The 16,845-nt window shown below is 49.0% G+C and overlaps 1 protein-coding gene across 1 annotated transcript in view; it reads right to left on the bottom strand.

The window, feature by feature from the left end:
* Positions 1–13,029, bottom strand: part of LOC119461109 (protein sister of odd and bowel) — a 425,754-nt gene extending 412,725 nt beyond the window's left edge. The window contains exon 1 of the mRNA XM_049655189.1: positions 12,377–13,029. Within this exon, the coding sequence (XP_049511146.1) occupies positions 12,377–12,407 (31 nt within the window). The 5' untranslated portion in view covers positions 12,408–13,029. The remainder of the gene's footprint in view (positions 1–12,376) is intronic.
* Between the last annotated feature and the right edge of the window lie 3,816 nt (positions 13,030–16,845).

Below are 16,845 nucleotides of genomic sequence, written 5' to 3'. Positions count from 1 at the left end.
ATAGTAGATTCCTAGTTCATTGGCGGGAGGATGGAAGAGGGGGGGAGAGCGAGGGGGTGGGGGGGGGGGGGGGGGGCTGCGAGTATTCACGGGGGGTGCGACTTGGGCTTACACAGTGTACGCTGCGTACGCGCGTGTATACGATGAGCGCGCGTGCAGTCTGTAGTATCGGAGGAAACGGAGGAGGAGGAGGAGGGGTTGGCTTCAGCCTCGTGCAGCTCGAAAGAGGCGAATTTATCTGCGCCAAATGCGCTTGGGGCCCGGCTGCATGCCTACTATATACCTGGCTTGCTGCTTGCCTGTTTGTGCGTGCCTTGCTCGCTCACCGAGGTGCGGTGGCGTTTGGTGGGGAGAGACCGGCTCTGCTGCTGCTAGCTGCCGGCCACCTGAACATTACCGAAGCACCTCGGCGCGCGCTCCCGGATGCTCGTCTCTCCTCCTGGGCGTCTCGCGCGCGCGGCGTTTTTGCGAGTGGATTCCTTCCCTCCGTTCGGTGGCTTCTTCTTTTCTTTCCTTCTTCGCCGCACACTGTTGCCTCAGAGCTTGAATGAGCCCTGCCCAACGAGCGCCGGCACGAGCGTTTCGCTGTTTCTTTTGTTCTCTGGATTTGCTGTGTTCTTTAGTTTTCCCTTTGCTCGCCGCATCAAGGGTGACGCATCTCTTCTCGTCCTCCTCCTCCTTTCGGCTGCAGAAGAAGCGCGCGCGCGCGATCCGGGTTCATCCGTATATATATATATAGCTGTGCGAGCCTTGTGTCCTTTTGTCGTTTCATGGAGGGACTCTTCTTGGTGACCGCTCAGCTTCCCACCAGAGACAGTGTATAGTGTTGTTGGTACAGACGTAGTATTGTACAGTATATTGTACACCCCAGACGTAGTGCACTACGTTGATAAATTAGTGAAGCGAAATCCAGCCCTCTTAACAATCAGTGTTTGTGGTGATATATAATAGCGACGTCGGACGCTCGAAAACAAGACGGTCTGGGGTGATCAGTGCATAGCATACAACGCACAGTTCATCAGCAGCGGCGACAAATTCGTCGCTCTTTGAATCCTTGGCAGCACAGCATGTTAAGGCGGTAAGAGAAAGAACTGGAGCGGAGAAGACGGAGCAGCGCCAAGCTGAACGTGCATATAGACCAGCGAGAGCGAAAGTCCAAGCCAGTTTCATATGCCGCATGTCCACTTATCGAGACGGGCGTGAATAACGTGCGCTTGTGTCTTTGCATGAAGTAACACGCGCCTCACAAGAGTGCTGTCACTGTCGTTAATCACAACCGCACGCGCGCCAATAACCAAGCCGCGCGACTGGCAAGCAAAGCAGGCACGACGCCCCATAATCCCGTCTGTATTATATACGGGAGGAGTCGCGGGTCGCCGCTCGCTCGGTGCCACATCAAGCAAAATTCCAGCGAATAAACTCTTCGCTCGGGCCTTCTCTCTCTCTCTCGCATGCAGTGTCCTCCATTCCTTCGCCGCAACAGCAGCAGCAGCAGCAGCTTTTTCGCCATCGCGACTCGCTCGCCGTATAACGATTTCTGTTCCGCGAAAACGCCCTGATGCGTGCCAACGCATCGCTTGCCAACAACGCGCTCGCTGCCCGGCCCTCGCGAAAGAGCTCGCCGGTCCGTCCGGCCGTGGCTCTCCCATTGTTTTCGGGCGCGCCGTCGCCGTCCTGCCGTGGCGTCGCGCCGCGCAAGCAAGCACGAAAGGAGGGAGACACCCAACGCGCGGCGCAACGCAAACCGCGCGTGCATGGTTATATACGCGCGGAGCCGGACCGAGCGCGCGGCCGGCGCCCTGGCTGTGCGCGTAAACGCCTTGCAACGCCCTTCGAGGTTTCGTATTGACTCTAGCGTGCGCGTGCACATGCGCATACGTGCGTGCACTGCGAAGAAATGGGCGGCTTAATGAGCGCCGCGCATGCATGGACGAGGAGAGCGCGCGCGCTCACACAATGGACCGCGCTCGGGCAGTGCGCTGGACACGGCGCCACCGTATACATGTGACGGCCCGTCTTGAGCCATGCTATGTGTCGGTGTGCGTACGTACGCATCCCTTAAAGAAGCCTTTATTTACGGCCCACGGACGTTGCTGAAACGCCGAGTGGGTGTTTGGTAACGTTAGGGAGTTTTAGTGTTGCGTGAGCGTCGTCGTCGTCGTATACAGCAGACTATACCGCAAGATGTGCAGTTAAAGGGAACGCATCAGTGTGAGCACGCGTGCGAATTTTCCTATCTGGATGTCACGCGGCTTTCCGGCAGATTACTTGTAGGTGGTGGCGGCTGTCATTTCTCTTACACACCTGTGCAGTGCATCGATGCTTCCGCCAGCATGCGATTGCAGGTAAAGCGAGAGAAGTGAGAGCCGCACATTAGTTTCCTTCAACAGTGGACCACAAGGTTCGTGCAGCATGGGAACCATTGGCCCTCCTGTTTGAATAACGGACATTGTCCCATGTAAATGGACAAACGTATAGCTGGACAGAACCAAGGTAAACGCAAAAAAAGTGCCGCGCGAATTGTGGCGCTGCACTTTTCCGTGTTTCGAGGGCTTTCAGGTTGACTGACTGAATAAACTTTATTAAAACCAGCAAGAGGTGGTTGGAAAAAACTTTTATGTAGTACGTATTGAGCAACAATAAGCTGGATCGGGCAATTTTCCAGGATGGTCTACAATTTTCTCATTGACAATTTTGTTCTGAATACAATACTTGAGGAGTTGATTGAGTAATAATAACTAAATACGTAATTAGGCGAAATACAAAACATAGTATTTCTTGCTCCAAGTAACGGAAAATAACATTATCTTGATTCTGTCCAGCTACGTGGTACATGCATATACCTTTTTTTTTTTTTTTTTTTGTCACAAGCTACGTAGGTCAATTCTACCTGATAGCGTAAACCTTACGAGAACTTATGTCGGCGAAAACATAAGGTATCTTCGATTTGTCGCTCCGGGAGTGCACAGGACAGCTCGAGGCGCTGTTTTTAGCCAATCACCGTTCGCGTAAGCAGCGTCTCGGGCAGCCTTAATTGGACAGTCTGACGCGACAAATCAAAGATATTCATAATCATCGCGAAGACGTCTTCAACGTTTTCTTTCTTTTTCGAAGATCAGAGTATTTCCACACAAGAGCAGGCATACCAGCGCCACAAGACACCTATAGCTCTAGTTCCGTTGCAGTTCTTGGACACGCTATTTCGCTGTATACGTCGAACGATAGCACTGCTATAGGCTGTGACTAAACTCTCCATTAATCCCTCTGAGGCCTTGAAGCGCTGCGAGGCAAACGTGCCATGTTCTCATAGCCCTCACCATTGTGTTGCGGTGATTTATGCACTGTAAACACAAATAAGCCGGAATGGGGGTTTCTATGGTTTAATACCTTTTAAAACTCCATCGCCCAATACATTTACTCCATCACCATGGAGTAAAAGAGCATAAAACCATGATTTTACCTCCTTCCCGAAATGATGGAGGAAAAAAACGGAATGACCTGATATCACTCCATTTACAAAATGGTGTTTATCAGTGCGAAAACCTCGTGCCGTGAAATGGAGTGAAAATGTATTTCCTCCGTGCACTGTAAACACAACTTACAGGCCGCATAGGTAAGAGATACGACGCGCAACGTTTTTAAACTACTCGGCGGCAAATCTTATTTCATCAGCGGGAACGTATTCGATATAAAAACGTGAATTCAATCCCAACACTCATAAATGTAGTAAAATCGGTCTTAAAATGGAGTTTTCTCCCTCACGAGAAATCTCATATGTAAATGGAGTAAAATCGAGGCTAGAGCGGCAGTCGCATACTAGGCACAGTCGTGTCCCATACGGCTCTGCAATTTTTTCTTCTTTCGTGCACTTCAACTCATGGATACTACTTTGGATAATCAGCGGCCGTTTCTACAAGCCTTTGCCGTCACCGTGGCAGCAACGACATCTCGATATCTTCCTCAGCACGCCGCACACGACGGAGATTCCCACCGCCTCGTCGACGACGGCATGAAGACGTGATTTTAGGCCTAACATCCATTGACACCTGCCCTAGGCCGGGCAGCCGCCATGTCATTCACGCACGCCCGACTAGCCCCGTCCAGCGGAGCCAACCTCGCATCAGTCACCTCAGGTGAAACGTGGTGAAACGATTTTTCGTGAGCGTTGCAGATAGCTAGTGGTACTTGCATTCGGAGTTGTGGCGTTTACTTGTGCTCTAGTGGACGCCTTGGCGTGCCAGAATAATATTGTTCGAGAATGGCAGGCGATGCTGCATGAACCAGCTGAGCCTGAACGTTTCGGCCGTCGCGTTACGTGTTACACGTATCGAAGGAGGTGCCTTTAATGTGGCGCTAACGCTTTCTTTAGCAACTCGCTTTAAGCTGAGAATGCCATTAGTGCGGTCCGATATTATGACGATATTATTATTATTATACAAAGTGGGCGGGCCGATATTATGACGAAAAAATAGCGTGTCTGTGCTTGGGTGTGAGTGCGGGAGGAAAGGGCGCGTGTGCACTTTGCTTGAGTGTATGTGCGCGTGTGTGCGCACGTGCGTTTTTACTGTGTGTCTACGTCACTGCTTTTTCGTGAAATTTTACGCATGAAAGCTTTCATGTGTGTCCGTGTGCATATAGTTTTGCTGCAGCACCGCTTGCAGCAAAACTATATTCCCGGATTTTGACATCGGTCAGCGCTCAGGCAGGCACAGACGCGCCACTAATTCCAAGGCGACGCGAAGCATGGGGACTGCAAGAAAGTTGGGGAGGCGAGAACAATCGCCGTCTCTCGTCACTCCGACAGGCGTTTGACAGGTTTTGTGGACACTGACCCCACCGTAATGCGGCGTGTCCGTTGTCGCTAGCGTGCCTGCGTGTTCTCCCTCTCCCGGCGAGGAGGATGCCATTCAGGACCCCCTAAAGTGGTATGGTCAATGGGCGCGATCATAAACTTGCACGTCGGTTTGGCAGCAGTCAAATCGTGTCGTTTGGGCGTGTTCACTTGTTGACATCTGTCCTCAATAATTTGGGAAGAATCCAGCTCCATCCAATTTTGAAATACGGGATTATCTACGGACTTCTCACAATGTCACATATTGAGTAAAAACCGTTTGCAAAAGTGTGTAGGTCGGCTGCCATGTTAAGATGTTTTTCTTTTTCTTTTTTTTTTGTAAGTGGATTACATGTCTTGTTTTAAATGTGGTTCCCCCAAAGTTAAGGAGAGCGATAGTCTGTATGGTTCACTCGAGTAATTAAGTTGTTGTTACAGTTGGCTGCGCATCGTTCTGTCATTCAATGTTGTCCGCGCTTCCTTTTATCAGTACATCAGCAGTGTGTTGTTGTCGTGCGTGTTTGTTTATTGAATGTGCGTTATGTTGGACTCTTGGCCTTGCTGATGTATGGTATATGCTTTATATTATTGTTAATTGATATCTATCATTTCAAGCAACATGCTCTTATTATGCGTACTTTTCTTAAAATTCTGTGTTTCCCTCTATGTTTTGTCTCCCGTGTGATGTTGTAATGCCTACAGATAATAAAATATACATTATACCGCTATCCGGAAAACCGCATTTTATTTTCTTCATTTAATCATAACGTGCGTTGAAATGCTAACAAGAATACATAGGCGAGAATATAATCCTGTCAAGTATAATGATCTAGTGGTATAAAGAAAAATCGCCGTGCCAACTTGAACCTTGTGAATGTCACATACTCTCGCGTACGTGAAAGCGCAAATGCGGTCGTTTTATTTGTGCTGAATTCGCGTTTCGATTTACGTTATTGAACAGAGTTGACTAGCCGAGAAAGGGAAGTTAGATGGGTAGATAAATGCTCTTGCTATAATCCAATTTTATATTAGTCTCCAGTGAAGTTTTATAAATACATTCAAAATCTAACTAGGAAGGTGGAAAACAAAATAAGCTACGGTAAAGGTTGTTACCGACACAAAACATAGCATCTGCACTACTTCATCAGTCATTAATAAGTGTCATAATGTCATAAGCTGCTGCTTCAATTCATTGCAGGAAAAAAAAGTATAAATAATGTTGCAGGATGTCAAGAAACTCTCTTCAGAAATGGATTAGTATTTACTCCATTTGCAACACCTCAAGAACACTTTCCAGAAATGAAGTAATATTCACTCCAATTAGGATACCTAACAACCCCTTCTGTAAATGAAGTAATATTCACTCCAGTTGGAACACCGTAAAAACTCCCGAGACAAATGAAGTAAATTCACTCTTATTTGGACACCATAAAAACTCTTGTGAGAGATGGAGTTAACTAAAACTCCATATCAATGGAGTATATTAAACTCTCATTCGGGAATGCGCTAGGCGACGAGGCATTTACTCCCATCTGGGATTATTTGTGTTTAGTGTGTGGGAGAACACTGCAGCAGGTGGCTCTGAGCTGCTTCGGATGCACAGCTCGATGTTGCGGCCAGCTGTCTCAAGCAGGCATTAATTTTCGCCTGGTGCCGAGATATACACGGGTTGTGTGCGCGTGTCCGTATTTGCTACTATGATACGCTGTAAAGAATTCCGAGGTTCGCTTCCGATGTGCCAAACATCGCACTTTCTTGGCAGCGAGCACAGGTACGCAACGAAGCGATCGATTCCTTTCGCTCTGTTCTATTCCTTTTTTCATCCTGAAACGCTCACGAACGGCCGATGCTAGTGTTCACGTAAACGGAGTATACTGTTCAAATTACTGGCGAGTCCTGAAAAGGAAAGGAATAGAATCGTTACATTACCCAATCCCTGTTCCCGTTTTCACATCTTTCACGTCCTCGAGCGTCAGCTATTTTTGACGAGTCTTCTGCTTCTTGTCGTTTCCTTTCCCCAACTCATTATCGATATATAATGTGCAACGCGAGTCTTCATAGAAGCATTATTGTCGACCACCCATGAGAATGGATGCAAGTACGGTGATGCGTTCTTTTTTTTTTTTTAAGGAAACCGTCAAGTATAAAAGCAAATATATAGCTGGACCATCGCTTACGTATACCTTCTAATATATACACGCATGCCATGACGTTCACGGGAAGTCAGTTGATCGCGCACATTGCTGGCCGTCAAAGAGTCGACGCGGCGGTCCAAACGCTGTTAAACATCTCCACGGATGGCATACACGGACCGCACAACTCGTTCTGAGATGAGAATGTCCCGAGTGGAGATGTATATGCCTCTTCTAGATTCGTCCCTTGTTGTTTTTGCACGCACGTATTTGACGATCCGGAATAACCAACTATAGCCCGAAGTTATAAGCTCTCTAGTGAGTTGAGAAGAGCGAGCATATTTGAAACACACGAGATCCTCGCGCGCTATCTATACCAGAGGCGCCGGTTCAATCGCGCGCATCTGCTGCGGGCAGTATATATTCGAGACAGGGACGTCGCGGCGGCAAAATAAATGCAAAAAAGTTAAGTTTATTGCCCCGCAGGCCGAGTCTCTCTATGCGCGCCGGGACAGCTTCAACGTGCGTCAGCGAGTCGTCTGGCGTGATGAGGCTGTCGACGGATAACGATACGACTTTTTTCGAAGGCAGGCCGGCGCGGCGCCCCCCGTCTATGTATCCCATATATTTCTGCTCGCACTAACAGCTCGCGCCGAGATATAGAAAGCCGAACGAGTCTCGCTCTCCGGTAGAGAGCGGTTGTCGCCGAGACAAGGAGCCCGCCTTGTGGTCCTTGAACAAACAGGGGCAGTATCGTAAATAAGTTCTCCTCAAAAAGGGCGGCCCATCATAAAAACGACGGCCGCCGCCGGCTCTATATATGCGCCTATAACACACGCGCTCCGCGGCGCTTTTGGTGGATGCCGCACGTTTCGCCCGATAAGGTTCTCGCTGCCTGCACTCGGTGAACGTACGCACACGCACGCTCAGACACGCATGCAAGCACGGAGGGAGGGGGGGTGCCTTTGCCATCACGGCTGCAGTACACTGTGTGCGCTATGCGGTCTTGGAGTCTCGTTGGTGAAGAGCATAGTAACGACTAAAGCTTACCCCCCCCCCCCCCCCCCCCTTTTTCTTTCTACGTTTTACAAGCGTAGCGCCGTGTGCGGCAGCTTCATCGTCCTTCTGTGAGGAGAGGGGCAAGTGTGGAAACTTTTCCCGCTGCCTTGGAGCTAGCACAACGCATCGCGCATCATCAGTGGTGGTGGTGCTGTGTGTGTAGGTTTCGTGGGCGGTCGGACGGTTTATGTGTGAGTGCGTTGGTGTTTTATGGATGACGCCTCCATGCATGAAGTACATTGTGAAGAGAGACGAGTGCGGAAGCGCGTGGCAAATATACGGAGTGTATGTATATACCGTGTGCTTATACAGCTTGGATGTATAGTAACAGTGGACCCTGCGCCGGAAGCTAGGGGGGGGGGGGGGGGGGGGGGGGGGGGCTGAACGTGGCGAAGGAACACTCGCAAGAAGCTTTTTGGACAGAGAGTACAATAAAAAAAGGCACTGGTGGAGGGAGAACGTTATTCTATAACAGTCTCACTGTAGAACAACGCAATCCCTCATACCAAAAGCACTCGGGCCGAAATGTCATTGGACGTGAGCTTGTCTCATGATCTGTAGCGCACGCGAGAAGTGTCAAAAGTGACAACGAAGTACTTAGAAATCTATGGAAGCACACGTATACTCCTGCCACTGTTTCCTGCACAAAGGAAACGTTGCAAATGTGCACACGTTTCAAGTGCGTGGTAATGTATCTTCGTGTTTTGCCCGCAAGCATATGTCCATACGTGCTTTGTCTGTACATGCGCACGTATAGGGTACCTGTGTAATAATTTATTAATTTTCCTTGTTTTTTTTAACTGTTGTGTGGAAGGTGCACTGCAGTGCGTGGTGGATCTCACAAATTTTGACTTGCTATTCCATGTCAATAATAAGCAAGGAGGAGACCTATACTATAAGCAAGCAAATGACGTTTTGACACCTACTCTGGGTAACGCAAGCATTGAATTCTATATTACCTTTGATGACAATGTGGACGTTTGATCTGTGCACGCCCAACAAATAATGCACTCACAGTTTCTGTTCTGGTGCGTCTCTCTTTCTATTTGTAGGAAGTCTTATAAGGCCTGGAAACAAACCACAACCACCTCAATCTACTACATAGCTATAACATGGTTTTTCAATTGAATGAACGGTATATAGAATGAATAATTGGGGCTAGTGGCCCAAAACTGCAGATGGGCAATAAACAAAGAGGTGGGGAGTGGCTTTTTTAAGCATCCATGCGCTGTCTAAACTACATGTGCACACTGTGTACGCGTGTTGAAAGTGGAAAATGCTGATGACGGCGCACTTGCTGTACTAAAATGCTACGCTGAGGTGCAGGCTTACAACACAGTAAATTTTCGGGACCGCGCTTGAAGCGAGTTGTAAAATACCGGCCTGTTTCTTTCTATTGTCTTTTCGCTTACGCGACGAGAAACCGCGCCGTCTCCCATCTTCCGTACAAATTCACGTTAAAATCCGAACGTAAGTTGCGTTTGATACTGCGCTCCCTAATTACAACATATCAGTGAACAACAGCTATAGGACCAGATATAGTTGTATATAGGCAACTTCGCGTAACAATAGAAGAGTAATTGTTTTCGAAGAAACGTATGTGGCTCTCTATCTCGTGACTTCGTACTTGAGTAGGACGAAACCTTGCATACGCGAGTTTGATGAAAATAGTGGCAATGACGGAGTCAAGAACTTCGTGGCTGTTATATGGCGAGCATAGAGGAGAAGTAGCAACACTGCGGCCACACACACTCGACGTCTCGTGACTGAGAGTATCGAACTATCACACTTCGTGGTGAAACCAAACAATTGTTAAGTATGAACACAGTATAATGGCAAAAACTGAATGAGGAAATGCCGGTGGCATATACGAATGTGATACGCCTACATGTGCTGTTTACACGTCAAGAATTCATGCTCTCCTTGATGAAACATTTAAGCGCACTGTCAAGAAATGTGTGTGAGCGCCTCACAACTAGCTCTTTAACAGAGTGCGGATATTGGCCTTCCCTTCCAATGAATACGAAGTTGCTTGATTTCACTTATCGAGCACCCTTGGAACTGTTCGGCCTGGCAAAACAAACTTGGGGAAGCTTGAATGTGATACTAGAAATGCTTATTTTCTGCCTCCTGTTTTACACGTCGTTACACGCTCGTTCGACCATATATATAGGCCAAACGCATACTAATTCGATGACTCGTTTCACTATGCAGAGGTGCGACCTTCAGATACGGCTTACTAGGCGATGACGATGGTAACTACGCTAGAGCTTAAAAGAATAAGTTGTGTCTTTATGTAGAGAAGTTTACAACGTTACGTACAATACTATATTTACAACTTAAGTTGGAGTAACTTGCTCACACTGACAACATTTCACACTCGGCTAAGCCGAACACGCGTGCGGCCCCTGATCACGAACCAGAAACCCATGGACAATGAATGGGCCCGCGGGCTTCATGAAAGATACGGAAAGCATGTTCTTAAATGACAGTTAATTAACCGATCGCAACTAAATCAAAGAGCAACTGGTTTGGTCGATCTGTACCAAAATGAAACGTACTTTCAACTACAGTAATCACGCCAACATTACAAATCCGAACGGGCCACGAATTCTTTCGTTACTGAACATGTGCGGATCCATTCGATTCGCCATGCTACTGGCCTCACCAACAAGAAGACATCCAAAGTGTTTCTGTCAAGATTACAACTTAATCCAACAGTCCGAACAGGCATATATACTTCCTACGGCAGTCCGACGGATTATACGATTTCGACGTTCGTGCGTGTTTGCCACTTAGCAAACAAAATCGCATTACTTTGTTGTTTGTGCATTTCATTCGATACCGAAACAGCGGCAAACCTACACTGAGACAGTACAGTTCTCGAGAAAAGTTCCGCTCTATTTCTGTGATGCGTTCCTGACCATGCTGCACTGATCCTTCAAACTGATGCACAGTTCTGAAACTTTCAATATTCCTTCGATATTACATGTTAGTTAGCAATACTACGGGCTCAATGTGCAACAAAAAGGAGAAAATTTGACGTTTACTTTTGTACGAGCGATGGCTGCTGTTACTGTAGGAATAATTAAAAAAAACTGATGGTCAACGAAACTGCGGTGAAAGCTCAACTTCTTTTCACGTATCGTATGCGTAATTAAACTACAGGAGGGGCGAGCGAGTGGAGGTGGAATGTGACACGCTTAACATAACATATAAGGAAAGAAACATCTGCAATACTGCAACAGTGTTGGAGCGTTCTACTCCTAAATTCACTTCACTGATGAACTATGTAAGCAAGTGGCGTTTCTAACTATAAACTACCAAGCGACATTATTCTACAGAAAACTGAAGTGCATGTTATGGTAAGCATGGTGTGGTTTATCGTCAGCAGTACTGCAGCAATAGGGGGTCCACTGCTAATCGCTTTTTTACTGCATGCTATAGACTAGGGGCATAAGTAACATATGTCGAACAGTGTCAGCAAAAGGCAGGAAACGAGGCTTTGCTAGAGAAATCTCGAAAGAATGGCGAGATAAGATGGCTGCATGTGAGTGCAACGTCATAGTGAGAAATGCGTAGACAAGGTAAATTTCCGCCACAGCAGAAATCTCTTATCCGCCCGTGAAGATATCGAAGAGAGATTGCGCGTCCGCTATGGAGAATTGTCTACGAGACGAAACGAAATGCCAGGGGTTAAGTGAGTCTATAGATTTGCAGCCCTATAGAACTATAATTTCGGACACATTGGTCAGTTGTCCTCGAGGCGCGGTTTCCTTATATACGCGTCATCTACAACGTTTCTTACGCATTAACGTTACGAGTATTCTTATCGATAATTCGGTTCTTGTCCTTAAATCCTGCAAAAGCTGGCTTCCGCGAACGACGGAGATACGAGTAAAGTCGTTCAAAGTAAGGAAGTTAACGGGAGCATCGACAAGGTTTCACAAACATATCGCTTGTGCCATATCCCGATGGCATCAGAGTTGAAACTCATTCCTTACTACTACAGGTGACAAATACAGGGACCAATATCAGAGAGACGCAAACATTGTATACCCTTCAAGTCTCGCAAGCAGTGCGTCCTGTCAAGTGTCCCATGGCACTTGTCATCACTGCACCCGACTTCACGCGCAAATGCGTTTGCGTTATGGGATAAGCTGCATACTGAAATCGACGATGTCTGCGAACGTGAAACTTTCCAAGTATTTGTCGGAGAGCACTGTCAACTGTAAGCGATTTCAACGAGCTTAGAGGTACCGCGCCTCCAAGCTAGAAGCTTAGACTGCAAATTGCCGACGAACGCGTTGAAGGAGATTCACTCACGCGGAAAAGAGAGGCAAGATGAACCTACCTTCCGTGATGAACGAAGGCGGTAGCAGCATAGTTGTCGGTGACGGCTCGGGAAGTGGCAACGGCGGCGACCGAGCGATGACGCGTAGCGCCGGCCACAAACAGACAGGCGCCGTGGACGACGACGACGGCGGCAGTGATCGCGGTGCCACGTCGTCAGGAGCCGTCGACGCTACTACTACAGTCTCTCATCGACGCCGCCGGGTACTACGACTACGGCCAAGGATGAAGAGGCAGGTTCGCCCGCAGAGCGCCGAAACAGGCCGGTCACAACTCCAACACAGCGGAGGCCTTCTGTCCGAAACTGTCCCAGCGGTACGATGACGTCGAAGACGAAACGGACACAAAAGAAACGCGGATCCACACGTACTACAGCAGCGCCAGGGGAGAGGTGGTGGGTGGGCGGGGGGAGGAGAGGGGGGATGATCACGTTGCAGCCCAGCAGCCGCGGCTGAACACGAGGGGCCACCAGAGGCAGCGGCCGGAGGGAGCAGCGGGAGCTTCAGCGGCAGCTCGGCCGGAGACGGCGACGGCAGGAGCAGCAGGGCGAGCGGCAGCACGGCGGCGGGCAGGCAGCTTGCCGATCGACTTCCGACGCGGTGAGGAGCCAGCTCCCGACTAGCTGCCGTTGCGGAGAGCGAGACGCGTCGCGGAACGGGCCGCACCCGGATGCGGGACGGGTGCCGCGAGTTTCCCCTCCGCTCGCCGCTCATTGGCCCACGCGGCACGTGGCTGCGCTCGGGGAGGCGGCTCCTCCGCTCCTGCTCCGCCGCTTGCGCCTCTCCATCGCTTCTCTTTTCTTGATTCATCTTTCGCGCTCCTTCGCCCGGCGTTGGAAAGGAGCCGCCGTCGCTGCTGCGCACGCGTCCGTTCTGGTTAAGGTTTCCGCCACCAGGGACCGCCAGCGAAAAGAACGCAGCCGGCAGCGTCCGCTGGCGTTGTGTTTGGGTCTTTTCGCGTTTCTTTGTGTCGCTGTGTTTGCATGCTTGTTGCGCCGAAGGCGGGCGAGAACGTCGAGGGTGGTTGCGCTCACAGGTGCTCGCGCACCTTTTGGGCTTCTGTAATAAAGGAAACGAATGATTAGAAGCAGTTGAAAGCAAACAAAGGTCCGATTGAAGTAACTTTAGGGAAGACGTTGGCTCGGGCCTGCAGCACCAACGAGGATAGCTCGGGTAGCAGAGGTTAGCTACGTTCAGATATGTCAGTGAGTGAATTAAATATTACTTTAAATTTTAAGCATGACGCTTCGGCCAAAGGTGAATTAAGGGGGTGTAAAGTCACGGGCTAAAGAGACACGCTGGCAGAGAATTGCCAAAACCTGATGAGTTACAGCAGTCCATAATATTTTCACTACTTGTTTGTTCTTGTAAATGAACAGGCAAGCTTTGTGATGCCTTCGTCACAAATGTATCTTGCGGAACGAAGCTGTTGTTCGGCTAATAACGTTCATAACTGCACCACATAGATATGGTTATAGAAAGTTACATGCTATTCCACATGAGTGACTTGGTCGTTCCTTTGTACCTCAGAATGTTTGGCTTGCATGCGCTCTCGTAAACGTCGTCGCCAATACTTTGTCATTTGAAGAGAAGTGAGAACAAGAACCTTGTGTTCGTTGACCGATTAATGCTTTTCTTCCTTCTCTTTGGCATTCGCCACTGGACGAGGACTGATTTGCGACGAGGACCTCTGCTATGCGCTTTTAAAACACGGCAAGTATATTACAGACTTGCGAGGAACAGGTTTCGTTATCTAAGCATGCCGGCCACTCCCTACATACCTTCTTCTTCGACATTTAGCTCCAAAGTTCGGTGGTCTGGCACTTAAAAAGCCCAGCCCCCGCGGTAAAAACCTCCACTTCCAATCTCTAAAACCAGCCAGCATGCGGCCAAAGGGACGCGTGCACAGTCAACAGGAGCGATCGAAGTCGACGTGTGGTCGCCGTCCCGAGCATAAAGGAGTGAACAACCGTCAGTGCCTGACACCCAAGATTTAATGTGATTGTCGCAGTCGTACGTCCAGCGCTGTGTGTATATATATACAGGCGGGACCCACCTGCATTCATGGCCTGGACGGCCAGCCAGCCAGCCAAGTCTTCTCGATAACGCGCGACACCGCGCCCACCGGAGGCGCTTTCGTGTTGTCGATATACTTTTCTCGAAGTTTAGCCCTCTGTGTGGGGCTGAATTAGCATTCGCGCGCTGCCGCCACGTTCCTGCGAGGTTTCTGCGGACCTCCCTCGCTGCGACAGCGAGCGAGAAACCGCGTCGCCGGCTGACGGGATCGCTGGCACGCGCGACGCGCTTCTTCTGCAGTCCTCGTCGTAAAGCGATCGCGTATACCGATTATACAGAGCGCGCGCCTCACGGTGCTTGCACTGCTTCTGCGCTGCTCGCCTCTCTGCTCGCCTTTCTCCGCGCAGCTATACTTCGCCTCGCTAATTCCGTGCAATGCAGAGAACGCTACAGGTCGCGAAGGCCAACCAGAAAAAGTGGCCGTTTTGCCCGAACGGCGAATCACTGACAGCGATAGCAAGTTTCGGGTGGGATCTTCAACTATTCGGACAATGTTCTATTATAACACGGGTGCGACATACGCAGGTTTGCCAAAATTGCTGGCACTCCTAAATGCTTTCCTACGCCGTGTAGGGCCTGCATTGGCATCGCGAAGGCACCATTGCATTTTCTGTAAGGAGTGGCGCCAGTGAAATTACATCACGTTCAGATTGTGAGCACTAATATTGTTCTGCACTTATATAGCCTGAGAAGATTTAATATAAAAGGCACGTGTTGTGAATGAAATTTTCTATGACTTTTATTTGCGCGCTGCAATTTCCGAAAATTCTGAGGAATAATTCTGTCAAGAACATCAGACTTCTTCTCAGCAACATTGGTGGTTGATTCGCACAGCATCTACCTTGCATATGCGGCATAGATAAGAATGTAACATTCATAACTGTCAAACAGCACCTAATTGCTATCGCAATAATAGAGCACGAGAAGAAAGACTACGTCCAATCAATGCCCACCTGTAATCAGACTATAACGCGCGCGACGGAGATTCAATGGTAGAAGCTTGTCTTGAAGGATTGACACCGCACAACGGGCAAGCCCTGCTTCCTTCTTCATACAGATCGCACAATCGGCTATTCGTTACTCAATGACTGACGCGCGCCCTAGGCTTCGCTGCATTGCACGGGGTCGCTGAGGCTACAGTATACACAGCTCGTCGCCGTTTTCTCTTGAGCTTTTTGTTGCTTGCGGACCGAGAGGCGCGCGCGTGTGTGCGCGCTTCTCTGAAGGAGCATAAAGAAAACGCAGCATCCCTCTCCAAGGTCCTATGCACAGTGGCGGCGCCCGACCGCCACGGCGTCTTCGTCGTCGTCTTCTTACTTGGTGGTCCTTTTTTATGAGCAGGGAGACAGGGCGCGCGCCGCTCCGCCTAAGTGGCCGGACGTGTTATGTGGCCTCGGAGGTTTTACCCTCTGCAGGGCCGGGATAGGCCGCAGAGTGCGATGCGAGGCCGTGGCGCAAGAGCTCATGGCATCATGGACGTGCGGAGAGTGTCCGCCGATATACGTACATGTAGAGGTCGTCGTTGATACCTGCCGCATAAATATGGCCGCTGCATCTAATCCATTGCCTCCTGCCCTCGACTGAATATATGTATCCCTTCCTTTGGAACCTTTTCTCTGTGCTCTGAAAGGGCCGCCTGCTATCTGCCTATGCATATACGGCCTGCAAAGTGAAGAAATGAGTTGACGTTCCGCGCGGCGGTGTCAACAGGTATAGACCATGCACTTTTATACTGGACCTTTTAGTATCGCCAGATTGGATTGAGGCGAGGTTAACTATAAGCATAGCGGTGGTACATGTCGAGTAACATAAAAAAAAGGTGAGCCTTTTTGAGATTGTTTCGCTAGAGATCTAAGAAGAAAGAATAAAGAAAGAACAAAAGCGTGCGCATCTTTCGTTGCGTGTGGTCTTTCTTGCGAATGCTTTCTCCGGACGCGAACGCGGTGTGAGCAGGGTTTGCAAGCCGATCAGATCGTCAAGGGAAAATGGAACGAAACAAAACAACACGCTGTATAAAATGTCGGCCTTGATCATCATTTTAACCGTACACAGGCAGCGATGCATATAAGCATTATGCATGCACTATAAGTTTTCTACAGTATCGTGTGAGGAATACGAGAAGAAGCACCAAATTCATTTCTATATGCAACAGTCATGACGTGTGGGCTTGAATCTGACATGTTAATGTGACGCAAGTAAATTTTCTTTTCAGCTAAATATTTTGTGTCAATGAACACTTTTATGCGGTGCATGTGTGTTAGCCACTATACGACCTTTCGATATTACTCGAAGGATCGCACCACCTATTTATTTTAAATCCAAACGGCTTGCCTCAAACCATAATGACAATCATTTTTCTTCTTCTTCTTTCTGGGGTTTTACGTGCCAGAACCAG

Source organism: Dermacentor silvarum, chromosome 8 (genome assembly GCF_013339745.2).
Source record: "Dermacentor silvarum isolate Dsil-2018 chromosome 8, BIME_Dsil_1.4, whole genome shotgun sequence".
Classification (NCBI taxonomy): Eukaryota; Metazoa; Arthropoda; class Arachnida; order Ixodida; family Ixodidae; genus Dermacentor; species Dermacentor silvarum.
The sequence above is the reverse complement of the archived record's forward strand: the minus strand, read 5'-3'. Positions and strand labels throughout refer to the sequence as shown.